The sequence below is a fragment of the Equus przewalskii genome, chromosome 5 (genome assembly GCF_037783145.1).
Source record: "Equus przewalskii isolate Varuska chromosome 5, EquPr2, whole genome shotgun sequence".
NCBI classification, from domain to species: domain Eukaryota; kingdom Metazoa; phylum Chordata; class Mammalia; order Perissodactyla; family Equidae; genus Equus; species Equus przewalskii.
In genome coordinates this window covers 56,509,721-56,531,666 of record NC_091835.1, presented here as the reverse complement: position 1 = coordinate 56,531,666, position 21,946 = coordinate 56,509,721, and the positions used below count along the sequence as shown (strand labels likewise).

The window sequence follows — 21,946 nt, the reverse complement described above, 5'->3', positions numbered from 1 at the left end:
AACAGAATTTTTTTCATTTTAAGAAAGTCACCAATATTCTCATTGCCTTTGCTTTATATTGCATATATATGTATGTACATACTCATATATATATATGCTCGTATATATATGAGCAGTGGTTTTGAACAGTACTGAAAGCATTAAAATGTCATGGCATCACATTAACTTGGAAATAAAGAACAAGCATTCATCATGGGGAGAGGTCTTTGAATGGCTAGTGGCTAGTAGTTCTAAAAGTTGGTTCTTTTATGTTACCTCAGTTTTCTTGAGTCCTTCTACATTAGATACTTTGAGTAGATTTATCACTGAGGAATTAAGAACTGAGTGAGAACTATGGGAGAAAGATAAATAAAAAGAGAGTTCAAACCTGGGCTTTAGACTTTGCTAACCTTAACTAGTGGTAAGTTATCTAAACTTTGGAGCCCTTATTTTCTTAATCTTAAAAAAAAGGCTACTAGACAAGATCATCTACGTCCCTTCTGCCTTTAGAATAGTAATAGAAAAGCCTTTTACCAGAAAAATCTAGAAGAGTGTACTGCAGATATACTTTATTGTTTTTTTTTTTGGAATTTACTATAAAATGTACCTTTATCTGTGTTTCAGTAGCCGACTAATGTTAAATATTGTGTTCAAAGCTAACTGCTTCATTATGAGAAACTCACTGTTGCTAATAAAACAGCAGGGTGGAGTGATTCTTCTCAGGTGAGCAGCCCAGAAAGAGACAACGAAACCTTTAACAGTGGTGACTCTGGACAAGGAGACTCCCGTAGCATGACCCCTGTGGATGTGCCAGTGACAAATCCAGCAGCCACCATACTGCCAGTACACGTCTATCCCCTGCCTCAGCAGATGCGAGTTGCCTTCTCAGCAGCCAGAACCTCTAATCTCGCTCCTGGAACTTTAGACCAACCTATTGTGTTTGATCTTCTTCTGAACAACTTGGGAGAAACTTTCGATCTTCAGCTTGGTAGATTTAATTGTCCGGTGAATGGCACTTATGTTTTCATTTTTCACATGCTAAAGCTGGCAGTGAATGTGCCACTGTATGTCAACCTCATGAAGAATGAAGAGGTCTTGGTATCTGCCTATGCCAATGATGGTGCTCCAGACCACGAAACTGCTAGCAATCATGCAATTCTTCAGCTCTTCCAGGGAGACCAGATATGGTTACGTTTGCACAGGGGAGCCATTTATGGAAGTAGTTGGAAATACTCTACGTTTTCAGGCTATCTTCTTTATCAAGATTGAAAGTCAGTTCAGAATTGACAATAAAAGGATGGTGTTCTAATTAGTGGGATTAAAGAAAAAGTAGTCCTTGCCCTTGCAACTGATTGGTTTAGGAAAATATTTTCATTCCTAGAGGAAGGAGAAGGTCCTTACTTTTTTGTTTTCCTCCCCAAGGTGAAAAATTTCAAGCTGAATGACCATTAGCACTAATCTGGCACTTTATAAATTGTGATGTAGCCTCGCTAGTCAAGCTGTGAATGTATATTGTTTGCACTTAACCCTTAACTGTATTAACGTTCAGCTTACTAAACTGACTGCCTCAAGTTCGGGCAAGTTATAATGCCTTGTTGTGCCTCAATAAAAAAGTTATCTGCACCTTCAGTGTTCTTATTTGATTAAACGTTTAGTTGAGAGGTAAAATATCTAATTTACAGTATTCATCACTGATAACTCTTGAATGGGTATTTATTCATGAGTTCATGCTATTATTTTAAAATAAGCCTTTTATATATAACAGCTCCTTTTAGAGTTACTTTTCTCTGATATTTACATGTCATTCATCAGGCGATTTCATCTGTTTTCAATTAGCCAAATCACATATTCTCCTTGAAGCTGTTTTGTGGTAGGGCATGTGCTATCCTTTAGTTAGCTGTCTTCAAGTACCTACCACATGTGTAATAATACAGGATACAATAAGAGATACACAGGTAGTACTACTGGTCCGCCATCAGTAAGTCTTACATTTTGTAGTGGATTCTCAATTTAATTTGAGTGGGCAAAATGTTTAATTATTGGAAAGCATAGTTCTGTGGTCAGGCAATGCTGTGTCTGAGTCCTCGTTCTGCTCCTGGCAAATTATTTTACCTCTAAGATCTCTATTTAGTAACTGATCTTGGGCAAGTTATCTTACCTCTAAGATCACTGTTGTTGTTTTTTTTTTTTTAAGACTGTTTCCCCAAATGTAAATTGGCGATGATGATAGATCAACCTCAGAGGGCAGTTGTGAAGTTCAGCTGAGACTATATCTAGGGCTGGCCCAGTGGCGTAGTGGTTAACTTCATGTGGTCCACTTCGGTGGCCTGGGGTTTGCAGGTTCGGATCCCGGGCTTGGACCTAGCACTGCTTGTCAAGCCATGCTATGGCAGCATCCCACATAAAATAGAGGAAGATGCACACAGATGTTAGCTCAGGGCCAGTCTTCCTCACAAAGAAACAAAACAATGTATCTAAAAGAGTTAACACAGTGCCTGGCACATAAGCATGTAAGAAGTGTTAGATGCTTGATGGTTTTTTCTCATTCTGAAAACTTTAGGGTTCTGTGTGTGTGTGTATACTGTCTTATGCAGTATAGCAGGCACTGCTAGAGTTTAGTATCCATTCTAGACATACATCATTTTCTCACACTTCACAATTTAAGCTTGCATATGTTTCTCATTAATAAAAACTTAATAAATATTTTGTTGCTCGGTTACTTTAAGGGACAGTTTTTAAAAGTAAGCATTTTGGTTGCAATATTCTGGAATATATTAAGGGTTGGAGAAGGGCATTCTTCCTCTGCAACCAAGGCAAGTCACTTACTAAGGCAGAAAGTTCTTGTTTTGGTCCTTGACTCACTTTGAGGTGTTAAATAATCTCAGGAAGATGGTATAGAACATTAAATTATTATAGTTAATATTTTTGAGTTGAGTGTGGGTTTAGCAGTAAACCCGGAAGCCATGTTTTCTCTCCGTGATGTTAAATGTCGGTATAGTGTTCTCAAGATAGAGGATGTAATGTGATTCACTGTTTCACAGAACTTCTTCAACTCATGGTAGGTACTTTGTGGGGTAGGGATGTTAGTATTCCAGTTAAATAAATTAGTTCATAGCTTTTATGGCCAGAACACAAACAACAATGTATGCAGAAAAGCAGAGAGATGATTAAACGATTGAGGGGAAAACTTGATGTTTAAGAAAGTCGTTAGCAGGTTCAAGGAGGCCTTTTGTAGCCGTTATATTTTCTGCTGCCTTAGGATCTTTAGCTTACTCTTTTCCCCTGCACACAATCAATGTTTAAGTATTTTAAGTGATTCTTTGTTTTCTAAGGTAAGCGTCCAACGACAAGAGTACCCCTCCTGACAATAGTCGTGTTTTAGAATATTTTTTAAAAAAATTTCTGGACTCTGAATTCTATTTCCTTGATTTATATATGTCTTTTTTAAAAATCAAGGTCGTATTGTCTTATAACATTGTGTAAATTTCAGGTGTACGTTATCATATCAGTTTCTGTATAGATTGCATCATATTCACCACCAATAGTCTAGTTTTTATCCATCACCATACTTATATGCCCCTTTACCCCTTTTACCCTACCCCTACCCCCTTGCCATTTAGTAACCACTAATCTATTCTCTTTATCCATGTGTTTATTTATCTTACACATATGAGTGAAATCATACAATATTTGTCTGTCTTCGACTTATTTTGCTTAGTGTAGTACCCTCAGGGTCCATCCATGTTGTCAAAAGTGATGTGATTTTCTTTTTTTTATGCCTGGTCAAAATGGCATGATTTTCTTTTTTTTTATGCCTGAGTAGTATTCCATTGTATATATATACCACATCATTATCCATTCATCTGTTGATGGGCACTTGGGTTGCTTCCACATCTTGGCTATTGTGAATAATGCTGCAGTGAACATAGGGGTGCATAAATTTCTTTGAATTGTTGATGTCATGTTCTTTGGATAAAGACCAAGTAGTGGGATAGTTGGGTCTTATGGTATTTTTATTTTGAATTTTTTGAGGAATCTCCATACTGTTTTCCATAGTGGCTGCACCAGTTTGCACTCCCACCAACAGTGTATAAGGGTTTCCTTTTCTTTAGAAGAGTACTTTAAATGAAATACTGTTTTCCTAAGGGTAAAGACAATAGAAATTAACTATTCTTAGACGTAAGAGAATGAATGGAGAAGGTTTTTCATTCAGAGCAATATAACTTTTTGAAAACAGTTCTGAAGGCTTTTACTAAAAGTCCAGATGTCTTTACAGAAAGATATATACATGCACAGATTTTAGATACATTTGCTAGAGATGGGGGGGGGAGGGATCCATAGATATGTAAAGCCCATTTATGGGTCTTGTGTAAAGAACTTATATTTTATTGGGAAGATCTTGTAGATATGACCAAAGTGGAAAGACATTCCATATAATTACAGTGTAGTCCCTGAATATATAGATACGTAGTTGTGTCTTTCTGGAGGTGGAGATGGGGGAGGGTGATGTAGCTTTTCCTATTTACTAAATTCTTTGAGTTTTTTTCTTTCACTTTAAATCTATTAGTCTTTTAATTCAGTTCTCCCTGCAAGAATTCTGAGCTGCTGTCTCTTATCTCCTCTAAAATGATTTAGTAAGTAAATGCAGGTGTTTAAGGCAGGAAATGTTTTTTGAGAGGTTGCTCACCTGTCTCCTGTAACAGGGATCTGTCAACTATCCCATTTTTTTGTTTAACTTTCTCAACTCCATAATAGCTGTGTTTTTACAGTGCTTTGACATCACATACTGTGTTTTTATCTTTTAATTTTTCCTGTTGGCAAAGTTTTAATTCCTTAGCTTTAATGACTGATGTTCTGTTGTGATCCTTGTGATAAAACTAGGATGATATTTTATAAGGTGAAATAATAGCTGGCATATAGACATCGAAGTTTTTCCATATGAACTCCACTCTGCTCCCCTGCCAAACACTTTATTTTGATGAAAAAAATTTAGGTTTGTCTCTCTCGGTCCTCTACCTGCTAATCTATCTCAGGGGTATCTTAATCACCACTTTAATGATTAGGGCAATAGCTTTGTCCTCATTTTTCAGCTTTTGGGTAGGTGTTGACAACTGCTAGGTATAGCTCACTAGCTACCAGTGCAAGGCGTTGAATGCCAGATTGTAAAATATCGTTACCTATTGTCAATACCAAGAGGCCTTAGGCTCACAAATTCTAAGTTTCCCATCAAGCCTTATTCCTTTACTCCTTTTATTTCAAAGGCCTCATACCTTGCAATCAATAATTCGTCTTTCAAATATGTGAGTTAGCTAATTTGTACCTGGCTCTGAGTCTGCAAAGATGGGTGATATTCAGATATTTAGACACATCGGGCATATCAATTTTATCTGCTGAGAGAAAATCTCTTCTTGAGTTATTTCTTTGATTTCTATCACACCCCTATTTTTTCTGTTTTATATCTGGAACATCTGCTATTCAGAAGCTAAACTTCCTTGGACCAGTAATTTAATTTTCTCATCTTTTGTTTCTAAGTTTGACTTTCTGGGAGATTTATTTTATCCTCCTACCTTTTTACAGAGTTTTAAGTTTCTGTGACATTTAAAATTTATAAGTACATTTCTGTTATCTGAACATTCCTTACGTATATGTATTCTGTTCTTGTTTCATGATTGCATTATTTTCTAATTCTAAGGATAAAGTATTTTTTTTTTTGAAGTTTTCTTCCCTCTGTAGTCTATTTCTTACACTTTCCCCCCTTTGTTCTGATCTCTTATCTGTATTGTTATATTTGCTCACAATCTTGTGATAATTGGTTGACTGTTCATATTTAAGAATGGAGCAGTAAAAAAGTGACTGGAAACTTTGAATGTGGAGGCGGGACTGGTTCACTTTGGCCTTCATGGCGGCGTGATTTTTTCGGTAGGGAGAACATCAATGTGGGAGTATGGAAGAGCTTTCTAAGTGGGACACAAAACCCAGAAGCCGTAAAGGGTGGATAAATTTGACACGTTGACTTTTACCCCCCAGAACTTCTATTTAGGGGAAATAATGTCGAAAGACAAATGACCACCTGCAGTGGGAGGAAATCTATAAGAAAATGATGGCCAAACAAAGGGCAACAGATGTGAAGAGGCAGTTCATACATACAAAAAAAAGATCAATAAGCATATGTAAAGTTTTAAAGTGCACATTTTGACAAGCATGTGGGGAAATAGGCACTCACAGTGTAGATGGGAATAAAATTGGTACATTTTTGGAGAGTAAATTGGCAATAACTATCAAGATAAAGTACACGCTTTTTGACCCAGAAATTCCACTGCTAGGAATTAACAAATAGTTATGGAATTATGCTGAGATAGACACATAGAGCAATTTTGTATAGCATCAGTTATAATAGCAAAAATGAGAAACAACTTAGATGCCTCTCACTAGGGAATTGTTTAAGTCAGAAGATACAGAGCAGAGTGTGCAGTGTCATTTATGTAACAATTTGTAAAAGCATGTGTCTGTGATTATTTGAGTCATTTTTTTCTGGTGGTATGTACAAGAAATTTGATAGTGTTGGCTTTAAGGCCAAGGGGGTTGTAGTAGGAGGGAGGAAGACTTTTACTTTACATTCTGAATCTTACTGTAGAACTTGAAGTATACTTACCCTGCCTTGTCTTTCCTTGGACAGAGTTTGAGGGTTTGTTTTAATTATTGTTAAGCCTTGGATAACATATGGGAAAGTTTTACCATAAAAACCTAAATACCTTCCACCTTTTGCTGATATTTACATTTCCCCTCATAATTTACAGAGTACTCTCATCTATGTCATCTTATTTGATCCTCACAATGGCCCTGGAGGGGTAGATACTGTTTTAAGGGATAAGAAAATTGAGACTTTCTGGAGATTGACTTTCTAAGGCCACGTGCAGAAGTGCCTGAGCCAGGCTGGGCTCGCACGAGTCCAAGTACGGCATGGCATTTTCTGCAGTACTTTTTCCTCTTCTTTAGTTCTCAGGTGCTGTTGCCTTTATATTTTTCATCGCTGTTTTGTAACAGAACACGTATGATTGGTGCACTGCTAAGCTTTGCTGTGGCAGACTAAATGCTTTATGAACTGGACAAACTGGACTCCTGGGAGGCTGTCTTAAGTTTTAGTTTCTCACAGTCCTGAAGTTGAGGCAAAATCACTCCTTTCCCAGTGCGAAATGTGGAAAGCCTGAGGAAGAAACAGAACATTTTGAGGAAAAAAACTGATTGGAAAGTAAATATTTCTTTAGTCCTAGCTAATACTACTATCTTTCGCTGCTCTCTCTCCCCCCACCCCCCAACACTACCATTTTGGCCTCTTGGAGAATGAAGTTTCTGACTTTTGTTCAGAAACTTCCTAAGCCCCTATCACTTTGCTTGTATATAACTGATTTTTAAAAATTTTTATTTCTCTTTAACTGAGAGGTCTGTCACATTCTTTAGAAAAGTCTCAGGGCTTTTGGTTACATGTGACGTTTTAAAGATTACTCCTGATTTCTATTATATTAATAAAATACGAAAGATCTTACATTTGCAAGATATATGCATATACTCTTGATATATTTCAGGTGTATGATATAGAGCTCTGCCGGTATAGATACGTGTGAAGTAGAGGTGTTTAATCACAAGCTTTACAGTATTCTCTTATGGATTATTTAACATAGTTTAAAAGATGTATTGTTAAACTTTCAGATTGGGATTTTTGTGCATTGGGTTGTAGCTTCCATTTTCTCTTAACTGTATGGACTAGATTCAAGCCTACTAACAGACCAGCAGATGAGCTGGGTCCAACAGATGGAAGGACAGCTGTGTGATATTGCATTTAGAAGCCTAAAATGTTAAATCTCAAAAAAGGCCACGGAGGCAGTGCTTGGAGTAAGAAATTACTTTCTGTAACTTGAGCTGTAATCATGCCGGTTATTCTCTATGCTATATTTCTAGGGTAATGTCATCCACTTCTATGTTGTCAACTAACCTACATGGTACACAGATGACTCACAGTTCTCTAACTCCATCCCTTTACTCCTTCTTTCCCCTGCCGTACTTCCTGCCTTTTCACCCACCTCTTTTGTGAGTGCCAGATGTGGATTTCCAATTGTCACTGGGAATCTCTAGTTGTATAACTCATAAGCACTTCTAGTTCAACATGTCCAAAGGCAAACTCGTCCTTCCAAAATCTAATCTGCCTTGCATTTTCCCTGGCTAATGACTTCCATAGGTCTTCAAAGCTTGAAACTTTAGAATCATTCTTGACTGCTCTTTGTTGCTTTATGTATTTAATCAGTCACAAATTCTTGTTGATTTAACCTGTGAAATGTCTCATATCTGTCTTCGTTATTCCTACTGTGGATATCCTATTGCAGACCCCTTATTTTCTGTCACATGCATTCATTTATTCATCTCACCAGTACTTATTTATTGCTTATTATGTGCCAGGCATAGTGGGAGACTGTGTTGTTCTATGTCACATTCCATCAAAAGTTGAGTAATGTCTCTCTTGTCTCTTTTAAATAGAATACAATGATAATAGTTAGTATTGAGCCTGTAGCATGAGCAATGTGCTTATCTCATTTAGTCTTCACAACAGCTTTTGGAAGCAGATGAGGAAACAGGTACAGAGAGGTGAGGTATATGCCAACCATGGTAATACAAGACAACATAGCTGGCTCAAATTCTACCTTAAACAAGGTGAGGATATCAATAAGTATAGACATCCTCTCATATTATGCACAGTAATAAAAAAGGAGACTCAAACAACAATATATGAATTAAACATAACATAGTTTAGGGAAAGCTATTTTAAAATGTAAGAAATCTGAGAGCAGAATCATAGATGCTTATAGGTGTTTAGCAGTGTCCGAGACAACTGGAAATTTGACAGCATTGTTTTTTAGTCACTTGTTTTCGCTAAGTCTTTGCAAAGCATGTGAAGTTTGCATGGGAATATCAACTCTCTTTTTAATTACACATTTTGTTGTTAAAATTTTTCTTTCGAGATAATTGTCCATTGTCATGCACTTGTAAGAAATAATACAGATGGATCCTGCGTACCCTTTATCCAATTTCCCTCAGTGGTAACATCTTGCGAAACTATAGTACAATATCACAACGAGGATATTGACACTGATACAGTCAAGATACAGAACATTTCCATCACACAGGGATCCCTCATGTTGCCCTTTTATAGTCACTTCCTGTTATCCCCACTCCCGCTTTAACCCCTCACAACCACTGACCTGTTCTTTCTATAATTTGTCAGTTTAAGAATGTTATATAAATGGAATGATAGTATGTGACCTTTTGGGATTGGCATTTTTCACTTAGCATAATTCTCTGAAGACTTATCCAGGTTGTTGCATGTATCATTCCTTTTTATTGCTCAGTAGAAGTCCATGGTTATACATGTGCCACAGTTTGTTTAACTGCTGTTTTCCAGAGAGGGTGTACCATTTCACACTCCTACCAGCAATATGTGAGCGCTCCTGTTTCTCTGCATCCTCGCCAGCATTTGGTGGTGTCACTATTTTGTACATCTCTTCTCTCCTTTTACGTTATTGGAATGACTGCATCAAGTCTGTCCCTACTCCAAACCATCCTTAGTGCTACCAGAGTTCAGTTTAGACATATGCCTTAAAGGATTTGGGTACATCCAAGTAGAAATTTGGATACATCTAGTTTAAGAAAAGAGATCTTAGCTAGAAGCAATTTTGTAAGTTGTCCCTGTTGAGTTGATGGCTATAGTTATACAAGTGGATGAAATTACTAAAGCAGAATGGATGGAGGAGAAAGAGAAGAGGGCTGAGGACAGAGTCCTGAGAAGCACCGATGTTTAAGAGTTGGCTGATCAAGTGAGTCATCAAAGGGTTAGGAATATACTCTTTAAGAGAAAACAAGGAAAGAGGTATTTTTAATAAAGCATATTATACAGTGTCAGATATCAGAGACATTTTGAAATGAGAACTGAAAATGTCTCTTGCCTTTGGTGTCTGAGGGTCAGTGTTGATTTTTGCTTGGCAATCTCGGGGAAATGAAGGCAAAAGCCTGGGGATGGCTGATTGAAGCATGAATAGGAAATAAGGAAGTAGAGACAATGACCATTCTTTGGAGTGAAAAAGAAAGAACAATAATTGGAGGGCATTACTGAAGAAAGATTGTTTTTTAACTGGGGGAAATGTTTTTAGGCCGAGGATGAATCACTGGAGAGAAAGAGGCTGAAAATATATGACAAAGTTTTACAAATTGTCAACAATGAGCATGTAATAATACCTAAAATTTATTTTAATGAAAAAATATAAAGAAGAGAGGAGAGAGATTTGTGGAGCAAGGTCCCAGAGGAGATGGGAGAGGACTGGGTTCCGACTGGAGGGAAGGAGGTGAAGGGGGGAAGCAGAGATTAATTTGTGTTTGAGTGAGTTGAGCCTGTTGGCTTTGCTCATCTTTGCAGGGCTCTGCGAGAAGGGGTAGGGAGTTTGAGAAGAGTCTTGAGGGTTGGAACAGTCGCTGAAGGAATGGAAGATGGTGCTGATCAAAGACAAGGAATAGAACTGAGTCTGAGAAAAGAACACACATTTTTAGTGGCATCAGTTTGTCCAATGGGTCAAGGATAGACTTGAGAAGTTGAATTGGGAGTTTAATAGCAGAGAAGGAAGTGTAGTCAGGAATGGATAGACTAAGGAGAACTGAAAAAGTGGTTGAGTTGGAAAATAGGTGTAGAACTATTGAGAGAGAGATGGAAGAATAGACCCTAACTTAAAAAGAAGATATTGGTGGGGCTGGCCCAGTGGCGTAGTGGTTAAGTTCATGTGCTCTGCTTTGGTGGACCAGGGTTCACAGGCCTGGATCCCACGTGTGGACCTACACACCATTCATGAAACTGTGCTGTGGTGGCATCCCACGTACAAAGTAGAGGAACATTGGCACAGATGTTAGCTCAGCAAGAATCTTCCTCACCAACATATATATATAGGAGTTAAGATTTCAGAAGTTAAAGAGTATTAGATTAGAGAGTGTAATGAAATAGTGTGGAGATGAAAGGCACTATGTTTCAAAAGACCCTGAAGGGGTGCTAAGGAGTTTGTATTTTATCTCGATGTTGTTGGGAAATCATCAAGGATGATCCTCAAGGAGTAAGGGACATGACAGTATTAACCTTTAAGAAACATAACTCTGATGGCAGTGTGGAGAATGGATTAAAGTGGGGCAAAACTGGAAGCAATCGGAGACATACGGTTAGGCACCTTTGCACCCAGTTGAGGGGATTGTGTCACTTTCAGCCTCTGCAGAGCGGATATCTTTCAGAAAGCCAAGTTTCCCCTACGTATTTTCTACTCTCTTGATTGAGCCCATTTGATTGAACAAATCTATATCATCTGTCCTGGAAAGATCACATCCTGTCAGGTGTGTTTTGCTTACAGTCATCATCTCTACTAAATATAATGAGAACTCTCTTTGCTGGGTTAGCCTCAGGAAAAACTAGCTCCTTCATATTTTTATGCTTTTAAAATTGTGGGGCCAGATATGGCCACAGTGAGTGGAACACAGTATAACCCTTCTTGCCTTTCATTACTTTTCTGAGAAGGTCCAGAAAGTTTTCAGAGACTCTCAGGCATATAGCTAGTTTCTCTGATCTCCGTATTTCCACAGTTACTCCGTAAATATATTTTATCTGTTTAAATTTGTCTCTTCTATCAGGTTGTAAGTTCCTTTATAGTAACCTGCATCGAATTCATCTTGTTATAATGTGGTACCCAAATATCTCAGTATTCTGGTTCAAAAATGGATGTTTGACAAATGTTCAGTGAATGAATGAGTGATGGCTCCCATGGACCCAGGGGACCCTGTCCTCCTGTGGGCTAGATAATCTCAAGGTCCCAACAAGTCTGCCCTGGAACAGGCTCAGTTGTGATGTCCAAACAGTTATCGGACTAACAAAAAGTGCCACTCCATCCAGACATGCTTAATTTGGAAGCAGCTGTAAAGAGACCACTAGCCAGCTCGTTTCTCCCTTGGGAAGAAGCGCAGGCTGTTTTCCGTACGGCAGCATGGCGGCCGCCTGCCGGAACTAGAGAGCGCAGTTTCTCTCAGGGAAAGAAGCCGAGATCGCTTTCCGTACGGCAGCATGGCGGCCGCCCGTAGGAGCGGCCATAGCATCACGCCCGCGGGAAGAGGCCGTCGTAAAGGAAGCGCCGCTTCCTCTTCTCGCTTCTCCCGCCTCCCACCGGCTGTCGTAAAAGGGTGAATGGAGAGCGAGTTGTGGGGGGTAGAAAGGGAGGACAGGGGGCGCGGAGTCAGAGTGGCGCAGCAAGTGGCTGCAGGTGGCGACGGTGGCGGGGGGTGGGGCGTGAGGTAGTCCAGGGATCGCGGAGGAGGAGGCTGAGAGGGTCAAAAGAAAACTAAAGCTGCAGTCTGGCCTACTGGTCCGGGGGCCGCGGAGCCCCCATCCCAGGGAGATGGACCTCAACCGGATCATCCAGGCGCTGAAGGGCACCATCGACCCCAAGCTGCGGATCGCCGCTGAGAACGAGCTCAACCAGGTGAGGAGCGGGCCTGCGGCGCCCCCCTGCCGCTGGAGCGGCGCCCCCCACCGGCTCGCCGGGCTCTCCCTCCTTGGCGCCCGGGTCTCCACCCCGCGGGGGCTCCGGACCCGGGCGCTTCCCGGCCTGTCCCGCCCCCCGGCCCGGCTCCTGTTGAGCAGCGCTCCCCGGATCTTTTCGGAACAGCTCGCGCACCTGTTGGCCACCTCTGCACCTTGTCGTGTCGCTTTCCTTCCCCAGTGCAGTTTGTTCAGCCCGCCTGGTCCGCAGAAAGAAGCTTTAGCAAGCTTTGCTAGCGTTTTCAGGGTGTGACTTCTTTTTCCTTAAGGACGCTGACTTGGGGACGCGGGTGGGAAAATTCACTTAAAATTCAAATCTGAGTTCAGCTTTTCTTCAGACCCAACCCTTTTTAGGTGTTGCTGTGGGAAACCCTGCCCATCGCCTGCTTCTGTGGGGCTGGCAGGACTGTTTTGACACTGATTGGCAGAGTTTTGTTGGAGCGCTGGGAAATGCTGTCGGTAGAGTGCTCTGGGAAGAATAGGCAATTTTCATGGTGGTGCTGCTTTACAAAAGACACGTCCAGCAATATTTGTTTGGAGGGATTTCTCATAAACGCTAAAATGTGTAAGCCTTTCTTTTATCCTCCATGCTCTATTCCTGCTAACTAGCCTTGACCTAGTTCCAGCCTTTCCAGGACATTTCGAAATTTTAATGATCCCAAACTAGCTTACTTTTTTCCTCTTCACCTGTAGGAATGAATTATAGACCTTTCACTAAAAAGTACAAATTAAAGTCTACCCCCAGGATAGAGTGACAGCTGTTTGAGGTTGCGGTAATCCTTAAAATGTAAAGGAATATACCTAAATTAGTGATTCTCAAAGTGTTGCCCAGGATGAGCAACACCAACATCACCTAGGAACTTGTTGGAAGTGCAAATTATCCCCATAGACTTGAAGTCACTCTAGACTTAAAGAATCGGAAACTCTGGGAGTGGGACCCAGTGGTGTTTTAATTAGCTAGCTAGGTGATCTTGTGCTTCCTAAAGTGTGAGAACAACGGTCCTAAGTAAATGTTCCAGAAGTAGTTCACTAAGGTTTTCCCTGTTTGGAGTTTACTTTAAAGTCCAGATATGCATTGTGACTCTTTGAAAGGGATTATTGTAACGGGAAATCTGGGTGGAGTTTGGAGTAAGTGTGAATCCAGGATTCCCAAGAGAGAAAAGCTGCACGGAAGCCCAAAGGGAATGTATTGGTGTCTTGGAAAGCGGACTGTCACTCAGAATAGGGGAAAGTTAAAGTCGGTACCTGTCTCAGGCTTTGCAGAATAGATGTACTATTTGTTGATTAGCTAGAAGAATGGTATTCAGGGATTGGCTGGCAGGAACAAAGCAAGAGCTGAATTTGCAATCTGCTAGTATGAACAGGGGAGGTGGCCTGTTTGTGACCCCTGGCTCCTCACCACGAGGCCAGCTGTTATCACTATGACTTTCACAGTGTTGGTAGGGATCATACCTTTGATAGCATGTTATGATTTCCTTGTCTGTTAGCCTACCTCTGCTTTGTTTCTGATTCGTGGTGTGTAAGTGTAGTCGACTTTATAGAAGTGGAAAAGATAGGTGGGAAACCCTGCAGAACTAGAAGAGACATGGAAGACCCAATTCTACTTTTTTCTTCCGTGGTATTTCAGTCCAAATCCGTTCCATCTCACTCTCCCCTGCCCTGTATCCACCAACTCATCAGGGACCACAGTTTCCTCTGCAACTTCGCAAAGTAGCTTATTGCTATGCCACTCATTTAACATTTATATTTTATATAATGCTTTGGATCGTAATATGCTCTCATTAAGTATTTTTTTAATTGTCTGTAAATAGAAGACTGTATAATGTATAATGTCACATAACCTTATAGTAAAACATGGCTGTAATGTTGGGTTCTGCATGCTTATCCGTTACCACCACTGTAACATCCTGCTTTGTTGGATAAACAGGTGGTTAATCTACCATAAGTTATTAGGGTCCAGCTTGTTTATTTTAGTCTGGGTCCCCCCTCAGCAAATATGCTCTGCATGGGAAATGGGAGCAGCTTCTACAGTGTACTGATTGATTTGTTAATTGCCATTTAGAAGCCGAGGCAGCTTCAAAACATAACAGCCTGTGTTCCAAAGGGTAAAATCTCATTTGGAGCTTTTTTTTTTTTTTTTTTTTTTTTTCCTGTAGCCAGCGTATTTCTGTTACCAGTGACTGGTTCCTTGACTGTGTTTGTGATATTGTTTCTATGGGAAAATGCATTTTCAGTTTTATCTCAGGATATTAACAATGCATCCTATACACATTTCTCTGTCTCTGAACCCAGAAGTCCCTTTAGCAGCAGCATAGGGAAGTAGGAATGGGTAGATATCCTGCTCTAATAGTTCATCCAGAAAGGCGTCTTCTTTTAGTAAGTCATTCTCTACGTGGCCTCCGTAAGGAAATAAAGATATGTGCCTTCACTGCCAAGCTTTGGAATCCCTGCTTTTCCGTGCATCTGTAGGCATCATTTTTGTGGTCCTTTAAGAGAGTTTGCTTATATGAATAACATATATTTATTAAGATAACTAAGAGGCACTAGTATAAGAGTCTGCTCTCATAGAGCTTGCATTCTAGTGGGGATACCGACAAGTAAATAATATAATTTCAGGTCATAAGTGCAATAGAGAGTAAAGCCCTAGAGAGAGTGCGTTGGGATGTATAAATAAGGCGGTCATTCACTGGAGAATGACACTGAGCAGAGACCTAGGTGTTGTGAAGGAGTGAACCAGGTGAGGAACTGGGAGAGGAATGGAGGGAAGAGCAAGTTCAGGAAAGGCCCACAACTTGGCCTGTTGGAGGACCAGAAAAGTTAGTGTAGTGAGAGCAGTGAGGCGGAGAATGGGAAAACATCAGGTCTTTGCTTTCAATGAGTTCTCGTAAAATGCAGAATTTGGCTAAGCAAGGAAACTCTTTATTTTCAGAAAACTTCAAAGATACAAAGTAAATATCCTCAAGAAATCATTGAGAAATGTCTTATTTTTTTTTTCTTAGAAACTTGAAGCCCAAGGTGGAAAATGAAATTGGATAAATATTTGTGAGGAAAGTAGTATAAGAATATATCTGAATTTACCACTGAAGGTTTTCGCTGGCCAAATTCACATTGATTGAATCAAAGCTGAAAAGAGAAGACAGAAAGTGGCAGAAGGTCTTTGAAATGGCAACAATTGGAAAAGGAGTTGTTCCAAAATGTGTACAATGGCAACAGTGTTGAAATAAAAGTAGTCGCTACAGTAACTACTTTCAAATAAGTAGTATTAATTGAAGTATAAAGGTTATTTTGTACTTATGTGTGCTAAGATTTTTAAAATAAGTAACTAAACTATATAGATTGGAACAAAACTATATAGATGTTTTCATCTTTGATTAACTACAAGATCTTCCAGGATCTCAAAAGTTATAAACATGAGTTATTTTATAAAAATATAAATGTAGAAGTTGTAGAAGATTGGGGTAAATCTGTGTTAATTTTGACTCTGTAAACTGCTGCTAAATCTGTTTTCTTAAAAACTGCTTTAAAGTTCTGGTGGTTTCCATTATGGATAAAACAGAATTTACTTCATATACAACAGATTTTAGATTCTGAACTGTATACAGGATGAAAGGAAGAACAATTATAAGATAATTCAAAATTCTGCTGAAGGATATAGAGAGATCTGGAAAACATCCTTTTTGAATGGGAAGTATCAATATTTTAAAGATGCCAGTTTTCTCCAAATCTTTTAGTCAAACGTTTATCTTAATAAATGCTCTTATAAGCAAATGAATAGGAAAGGTGATAAATTAAAAAATGGATTGGCATGCATAAACCTAGTGGTGTGTTGAAAGGGATGTCACCATAGATCCTCCTCCTGGGAGGAGGTAAGCTGAACAGACTCTCTGCGTCATTGTCTGGCTTCAGCCTCACTGAGAATTTATGAGTCTTTTCTGGGAATGTCAGCGGGCAAGGCCAAGTGTAAGCTCTGGGAATGTGGCAGGGCTGTAACATGGTCCAGGTACTAGACATCTGGAGGGAATATGGTCAGACGGAATGGGCTGCTCTGTATTTTTTTTTTTTTTTTCACTTCTGAAGTATCCAGGGCCAAACTTGGGAGTAGGTCACAGCAGAACAGTCTGTGGGGAGAAATGACCAGGCAGCAGGCACTTCATCAGCACAGGCTCACTGGGGCACTGGTAAGTTTAAAAGATGCTGCAGCAGCAGAGGGCAGCTGGTGATGACAGCTCTCAGTGCTGTTTTGTGAGGCACAGTGGTTCCTCTCCGTAGCTCAGGCACAGCTATTTAACATGATCTGTTCATTTTCCTGTATCAGATCTCCTGTTTTCTGTAGCCCATGTCTTCCTGTTTGTCAAAAATACCATAAACAAAATTGAAGCACAAATAAGCTGGGAAGAAACCCTTGCCATGTATAGGTCAAATAAAACTTTGAGATTTTAAATTCGTAAATAGCTCTTAGAATTTATTAAGAATAAAACAAATACTCCATTTATAAAAGGATAAAGGGAATAAGGAATCAGTGGAAGAAAACAAATAGCCAACAAACAGGAAAAAAATTCAACCTAGCAGAAATGTAATTTAAAATATGATTAAGATTTTAAAGTTTCAAAGAAATGATAATGCTCATCTCTGTATTGGATAGATGGACACACTCGTGTGCTACCATTGGGAGTATAAATTGCTACCCCTTTCTGGAGAACACTTTGATAATACATGTAAGAAAAACTTAAAGAGGTTCATATTTTTTAGTCATCAATTTATCGTAAGTAAATTTTTTTGACTTGAAGTATTTTAGTAATCTTCATTTTGCCTTAGAGAGTTTCCCTCACTTTAAAAGTTTTCTTTTGTTGGGACAGTAATGTATTCAGTAACAGGTGCTAATCGTTATTCATTTATATTGCCCTATTTTATAAAATATTTCTTTGTAATTTCAGTCCTACAAGATTATCAATTTTGCCCCCAGTTTACTTCGGATTATAGTCTCTGACCATGTGGAATTCCCAGTACGCCAGGCAGGTGAGTTGGTTTTTTATCCTTTATAAATTTATTTATAGATGACAGGAGAACTAGAGTTTTATTTTAATTCTAAATATTTGTGATTTCTTGATAAAAATAGGAAGCGCTCATGAAGTATTTCTAATGGCTTAAAAACTCACTTTCTTTTTCCCTGGAAACTCAGAGGTAGGCCCTGAGCTCTTAAATCTCCCTTAGCTTTTTCTTTCCTCCTCTTGCTTCCACCTACCTCCTTGCCTCTGTAACTTTCCCCTTAGCTCCCAATTTTAATGGCTCGATCTCCCTAATTTTTTGATTCCTGCTGGCCTACCCTTTGGGCCCATAGATTAAGACCATGAATATATATGTGTGAATTCCAGCTCCATTCATGCATCAGATCACGGAGGTAATATACTGCACGGATAGTCCTAACCACGTGATGGGGAGCAGGAATTTTGTTTTAAACATGAAACTTAGTTTTCAGTCTCTGGGACCTTCTGGTAGTTCCATGATGTTGTATATTGTTCTTTTTATTGCTTTTTTTTATGAGCCGTCATTAGAGCCCAGAAGGTAAAAAATGGAGAAAGCCTTAGAGCATCATGAGTCCTAAAAAGAGAATAATTTCAAGATAAAAGGGGTAAAGTGACAATAGCTAATTAAAAAATGCATATAAAAAAGACTTTTTAAAATTATGTAAGTGATATATACTCATAAATAATATGGGCAATACAGAAGAATACAAAGAGGAAAGTAAAAAAAATTACCCGACATTCATTGCTCAGAAATGCCCATTGTTAACATTATGTGAACATTAGTCGTTGCATGTTTTCAGGTAGAAGGATAGATGAACAATTTTATAGAAATGGGATTATAATGTTTATGCTGATAAAAGTAATTTTACCTGAATGTAACAGAAAAAAGTAAGGAATCATTAGCTTTCATATATTTATGACAATGTGTATGATTTCCTAAAAGATCTCTTTGTGGTTAAGATAAGACAAACCTATGGAAAACATTCCTGTTGGAATTATCTTTTACTTTAGTAAGGTGTATAAAACTTATATGTAAATTTTTGAAACTATAACTCCCAGTTGTTTAATCTTTGTTTTATATAATAGGGCTGTTCTAAAAGCACATTTTGCTAAAGGGAACCTTTTTCAATAACCTAAGGATTTATAGGGCCATTGTGAAGTTCCTAGGAAGCTTTGTAGATGTAGTATTTTTATAGATCTTAAAGCAATTTATTAAATTAAAATGTCTTCTTTATATGACATATAAACATTACAGAAACACAGATTTATACATTAGATTGCTCTTAATCCTGCCCCCAAAGGTAGTCGCCGTCAAGTTTGCTGCATGGTTCTCAAATTCTTCTTTTCTATAGATATGCTGGTTTTAAAAAGTAACAACAATCTGTAATACACATGCTGTTTTGTAACTTCCTTTTTTTTTTTACTGTTTAACCACGTGCCCTTGGGGGATTGTTCCATGTCCGTGTATTTATATATATGTTGTTCTTTGTAACAATTGTTCACTATTTCTTTGTACAGAGCCACCAAAGTTTATGTAAACAATTTGATATTGATAGACATTTCCTTTATTGTTTCTTTCTGTTGTTGTTGTAGATAGAGGCAACTCTAAAAGGAGCATCCTTGGACATATATCTCTGGATACTTGTGGGAATATTTTCATAGAATAAATTATAAGAAATGGAAATGCTAGGTTAATAGATATTAGTGAAGTTAACATTTAGAATTTTGAATCTTATCTCCAAGTTGCTTTTGCTTTCTTTTTTTTTTTTTTATCAATACTGCTTTAGAATGCTGGGTTTCCCATATCTTCACCAACTCCATACAACTTTGAATCTTAATATCTTAGATAATTAAGTTTTGGTATAAAATGTAAATGACATTTAAAGGCAAGCTTTTCTTTATAATCTATGTAGATTTCAAATCTGTTAGCCACAAGACAGAATTTATGTTGGTAGTTGATAATTTCTAATTTATGAGGACAATTTTCTATCTTAGAACATCTATTTTATCAGAGTCTGAAATACACTGTGTAAAATTCTATGTTATAACTATCCAAAATTTAAATGCCAGTTAAAAATTATCTGTCCTATTTAATCTATTACTAAAATGCAAGGATGCTCCAAGAACCTTGTGGTGACACTCAGACAGATAATTTATCATTTTAGCATGACATTTAAAAAAGAATGATGTGATCTTTGCTTAAAAGAAAAAAACTCAGCCCTGTATAAAGCTGTGAAAAAATTATGCTAGTATTAAGTGGAAAGACGTAGTCCTGCAAAATATTCAGTTTTTGATCTTTTTGCTTGTGGGCAATTCTAAAGAATTCTTGCTACTGTCAAGCAAGCTCGTTAGTGAATGTCGTTTATTACATTACTGTGAAGAAATAGGAAAACAATGTAATATTTTGACATTGGCAAGCAAAAAAAATAAATTTGGATGTTTGCTCTACTGTTTTCCTTTTGAGGTATTGATAGGCATAGTAGCATTATTAATATTATCATGTAATGTGCAGATAAGGGAGCCCATCTTAAATTTAGGATAGTTATCAGCAGGAATCTCTCAAGTCATTTTATTTCCAGTTTTTTACTCCTTACCTCTGAAGAGAAGAGCCGCTCTAATGTATGTAAACGTATGTTCAGAAATGTACTTTCTTTAGTACACTTTGGAGTTGCTGTGTGCAGAAGAGTAGTTTGGATTTAAAAGAGGTAGCTGAGGGGTATTACATTAGACCTTAAGAAGTCATCCTTGGTGACTGATGTGGGACCATCATTTGACAGATAACATGATTTCTATTTTCTGTAAGTTGCCTGCTTTTTGTTCTTCTGACTTTTTTTGTATGTATTTCCAAAAGATGGATAGGGAGAGGCTATAAAAATTCACTTGATAGTTAAGTTATTCACGGGTTATTTACTTATTAATATTAACCTCAGCGTTCTAGAATACAGAAGCTGGAAATAAACAGAAAGATGCCTCCGATCAGTCCGGAAGCATTTCAAGAAGCTCTTTTCTTAAAACTTTTGTGTCTTATTTGTAGGAAGCTCCTTGGCTCTTACTCAGAATCTGTTTAATCTTGTTGTAGATATAATATACACACTTTGTTATTTGGTTTCCTAGCCTAACAAATTAAAGTAACAATAAGGGAGAGAGGGGCTACCAAATTGTGATGAAAAATGGAAAAGCTTAGAAATATCATCTCAAAAAGCACAGCATTCTGCTTCACTGAGTTTATGTTGGCACCCTTTCCCCTTTGAGGTTCTGGAACCATGTGTTGTCGTGGCTCTGGGTCCAGGACTCAGAGCTGAAGTGATGACTCACTGTGCTTGAGAAGGAGGGAAACGTGTATATGTTTTAGAAAGTTCATTTCCAGCTGCAGGTACTTGAAATGGCAAGTGAATTTTGCAGAAAAACAAAGTTTAATACTTAATTTCTTTATGAATGGATTACGATGATATTTGTGTTTTGTTTCTTAGCTCTGACAAATGGTTAGATACTTGAATTAAATGATTAAAGGGAGGTTTTTAGATTATTGATAGCATTTCAATTATCTTTGATGTTTTTCCTTTGTTATCCTTAGTAAACCACAATTATCTGTAAGAGTAGTATCCTCTTTTCAAATTATTACATTAAGTTCTATTTTATTTTAACTAATTGCAGGTTTATTTCAACATATACAAATTGGTCAGTGTGCCTTTTTTATAGGTCCATCTTGAATGGTGCTCCATAATAAAAATATTTTTTAGTTGTAAAATTAACAGCATTTAATGACTGAATTATAAGTAAGTCTATGAGTATATCACATCTGTATCTTTGCTGTCTGAAGGTTGCTTTTTATTTTCAAGATTAGTTCTATAGGGATTAAAATGGTTTTGTGTATAATATAGTTGATTTTTCTTTTTGCAAAGATTAATCTCATGAATCAGTCTGAGCTGCTGACAGGTTGGACCATATTCTTAGTTCATTTATTCATTTTTTCCAACAATCTATAAATTTTTATTGGCAATCACTGTTATATAATATAATAAACGTACTGGGATAAAAGATGGTACTTAGTTCAGAGCCTGTGTGGTCTAAATTAAAAACAAGTAAGACAAAAACCTAAACTAAGACACACACATACACACATTCTCTCTCAAATAATTTTCATTTTTATCCAAGCAGAAATCCTAGGTGGAATTATCTTTTTCAGAACTTTGTTGAATCAAAACTAATGAAAAAAAAGTTCATAATTTTATTACATTTCTGTTGTGTTATAGCCACTGGAGAACATGTTGGTTTATTCTCTGTGGTGTAATGCTTTTACAAGCCAGTTTAGTTTTATGTTAAAATTGAGATAAGG

General features: G+C 38.0%; 2 protein-coding genes and 1 long non-coding RNA gene across 40 annotated transcripts in view; 2 read left to right on the top strand and 1 right to left on the bottom strand.

Annotated features, from left to right (window-relative positions):
- The window catches only part of CAPRIN2 (caprin family member 2), a 41,610-nt gene extending 40,008 nt beyond the window's left edge, over positions 1-1,602 (top strand). For 15 of the 30 annotated variants that reach the window (XM_070620974.1, XM_070620977.1, XM_070620972.1 and 12 more), the window contains one exon: positions 680-1,602. In XM_070620974.1, the coding sequence (XP_070477075.1) occupies positions 680-1,248 (569 nt within the window). In that variant the 3' untranslated portion in view covers positions 1,249-1,602. Of the gene's footprint in view, positions 1-635 lie in introns of all 30 variants that reach the window. The other 15 variants (XM_070620961.1, XM_070620978.1, XM_070620973.1 and 12 more) reach the window with 2 other exon arrangements.
- Positions 1,603-4,203: 2,601 nt separating this feature from the next.
- On the bottom strand, positions 4,204-12,938 carry LOC139083539 (uncharacterized). The gene is made up of 2 exons (XR_011540348.1): positions 12,723-12,938; positions 4,204-7,183 (listed from the first exon to the last, which is right to left on the bottom strand). It is a non-coding gene; the product is annotated as an uncharacterized lncRNA (long non-coding RNA).
- The window catches only part of IPO8 (importin 8), a 58,879-nt gene continuing 49,111 nt past the window's right edge, over positions 12,179-21,946 (top strand). For 3 of the 9 annotated variants that reach the window (XR_545451.2, XR_011540347.1, XM_008523900.2), the window contains exons 1-2: positions 12,179-12,527; positions 17,521-17,602. Coding sequence is in view for 5 of the 9 variants with exons in the window: in XM_008523900.2 (XP_008522122.1) it covers positions 12,444-12,527; positions 17,521-17,602 (166 nt within the window). In the remaining 4 variants the exon portion in view is untranslated. Of the gene's footprint in view, positions 12,528-12,913; positions 13,152-15,585; positions 16,765-17,520; positions 17,603-21,946 lie in introns of those variants that run through there. The other 6 variants (XR_011540346.1, XM_070620991.1, XM_070620989.1 and 3 more) reach the window with 5 other exon arrangements.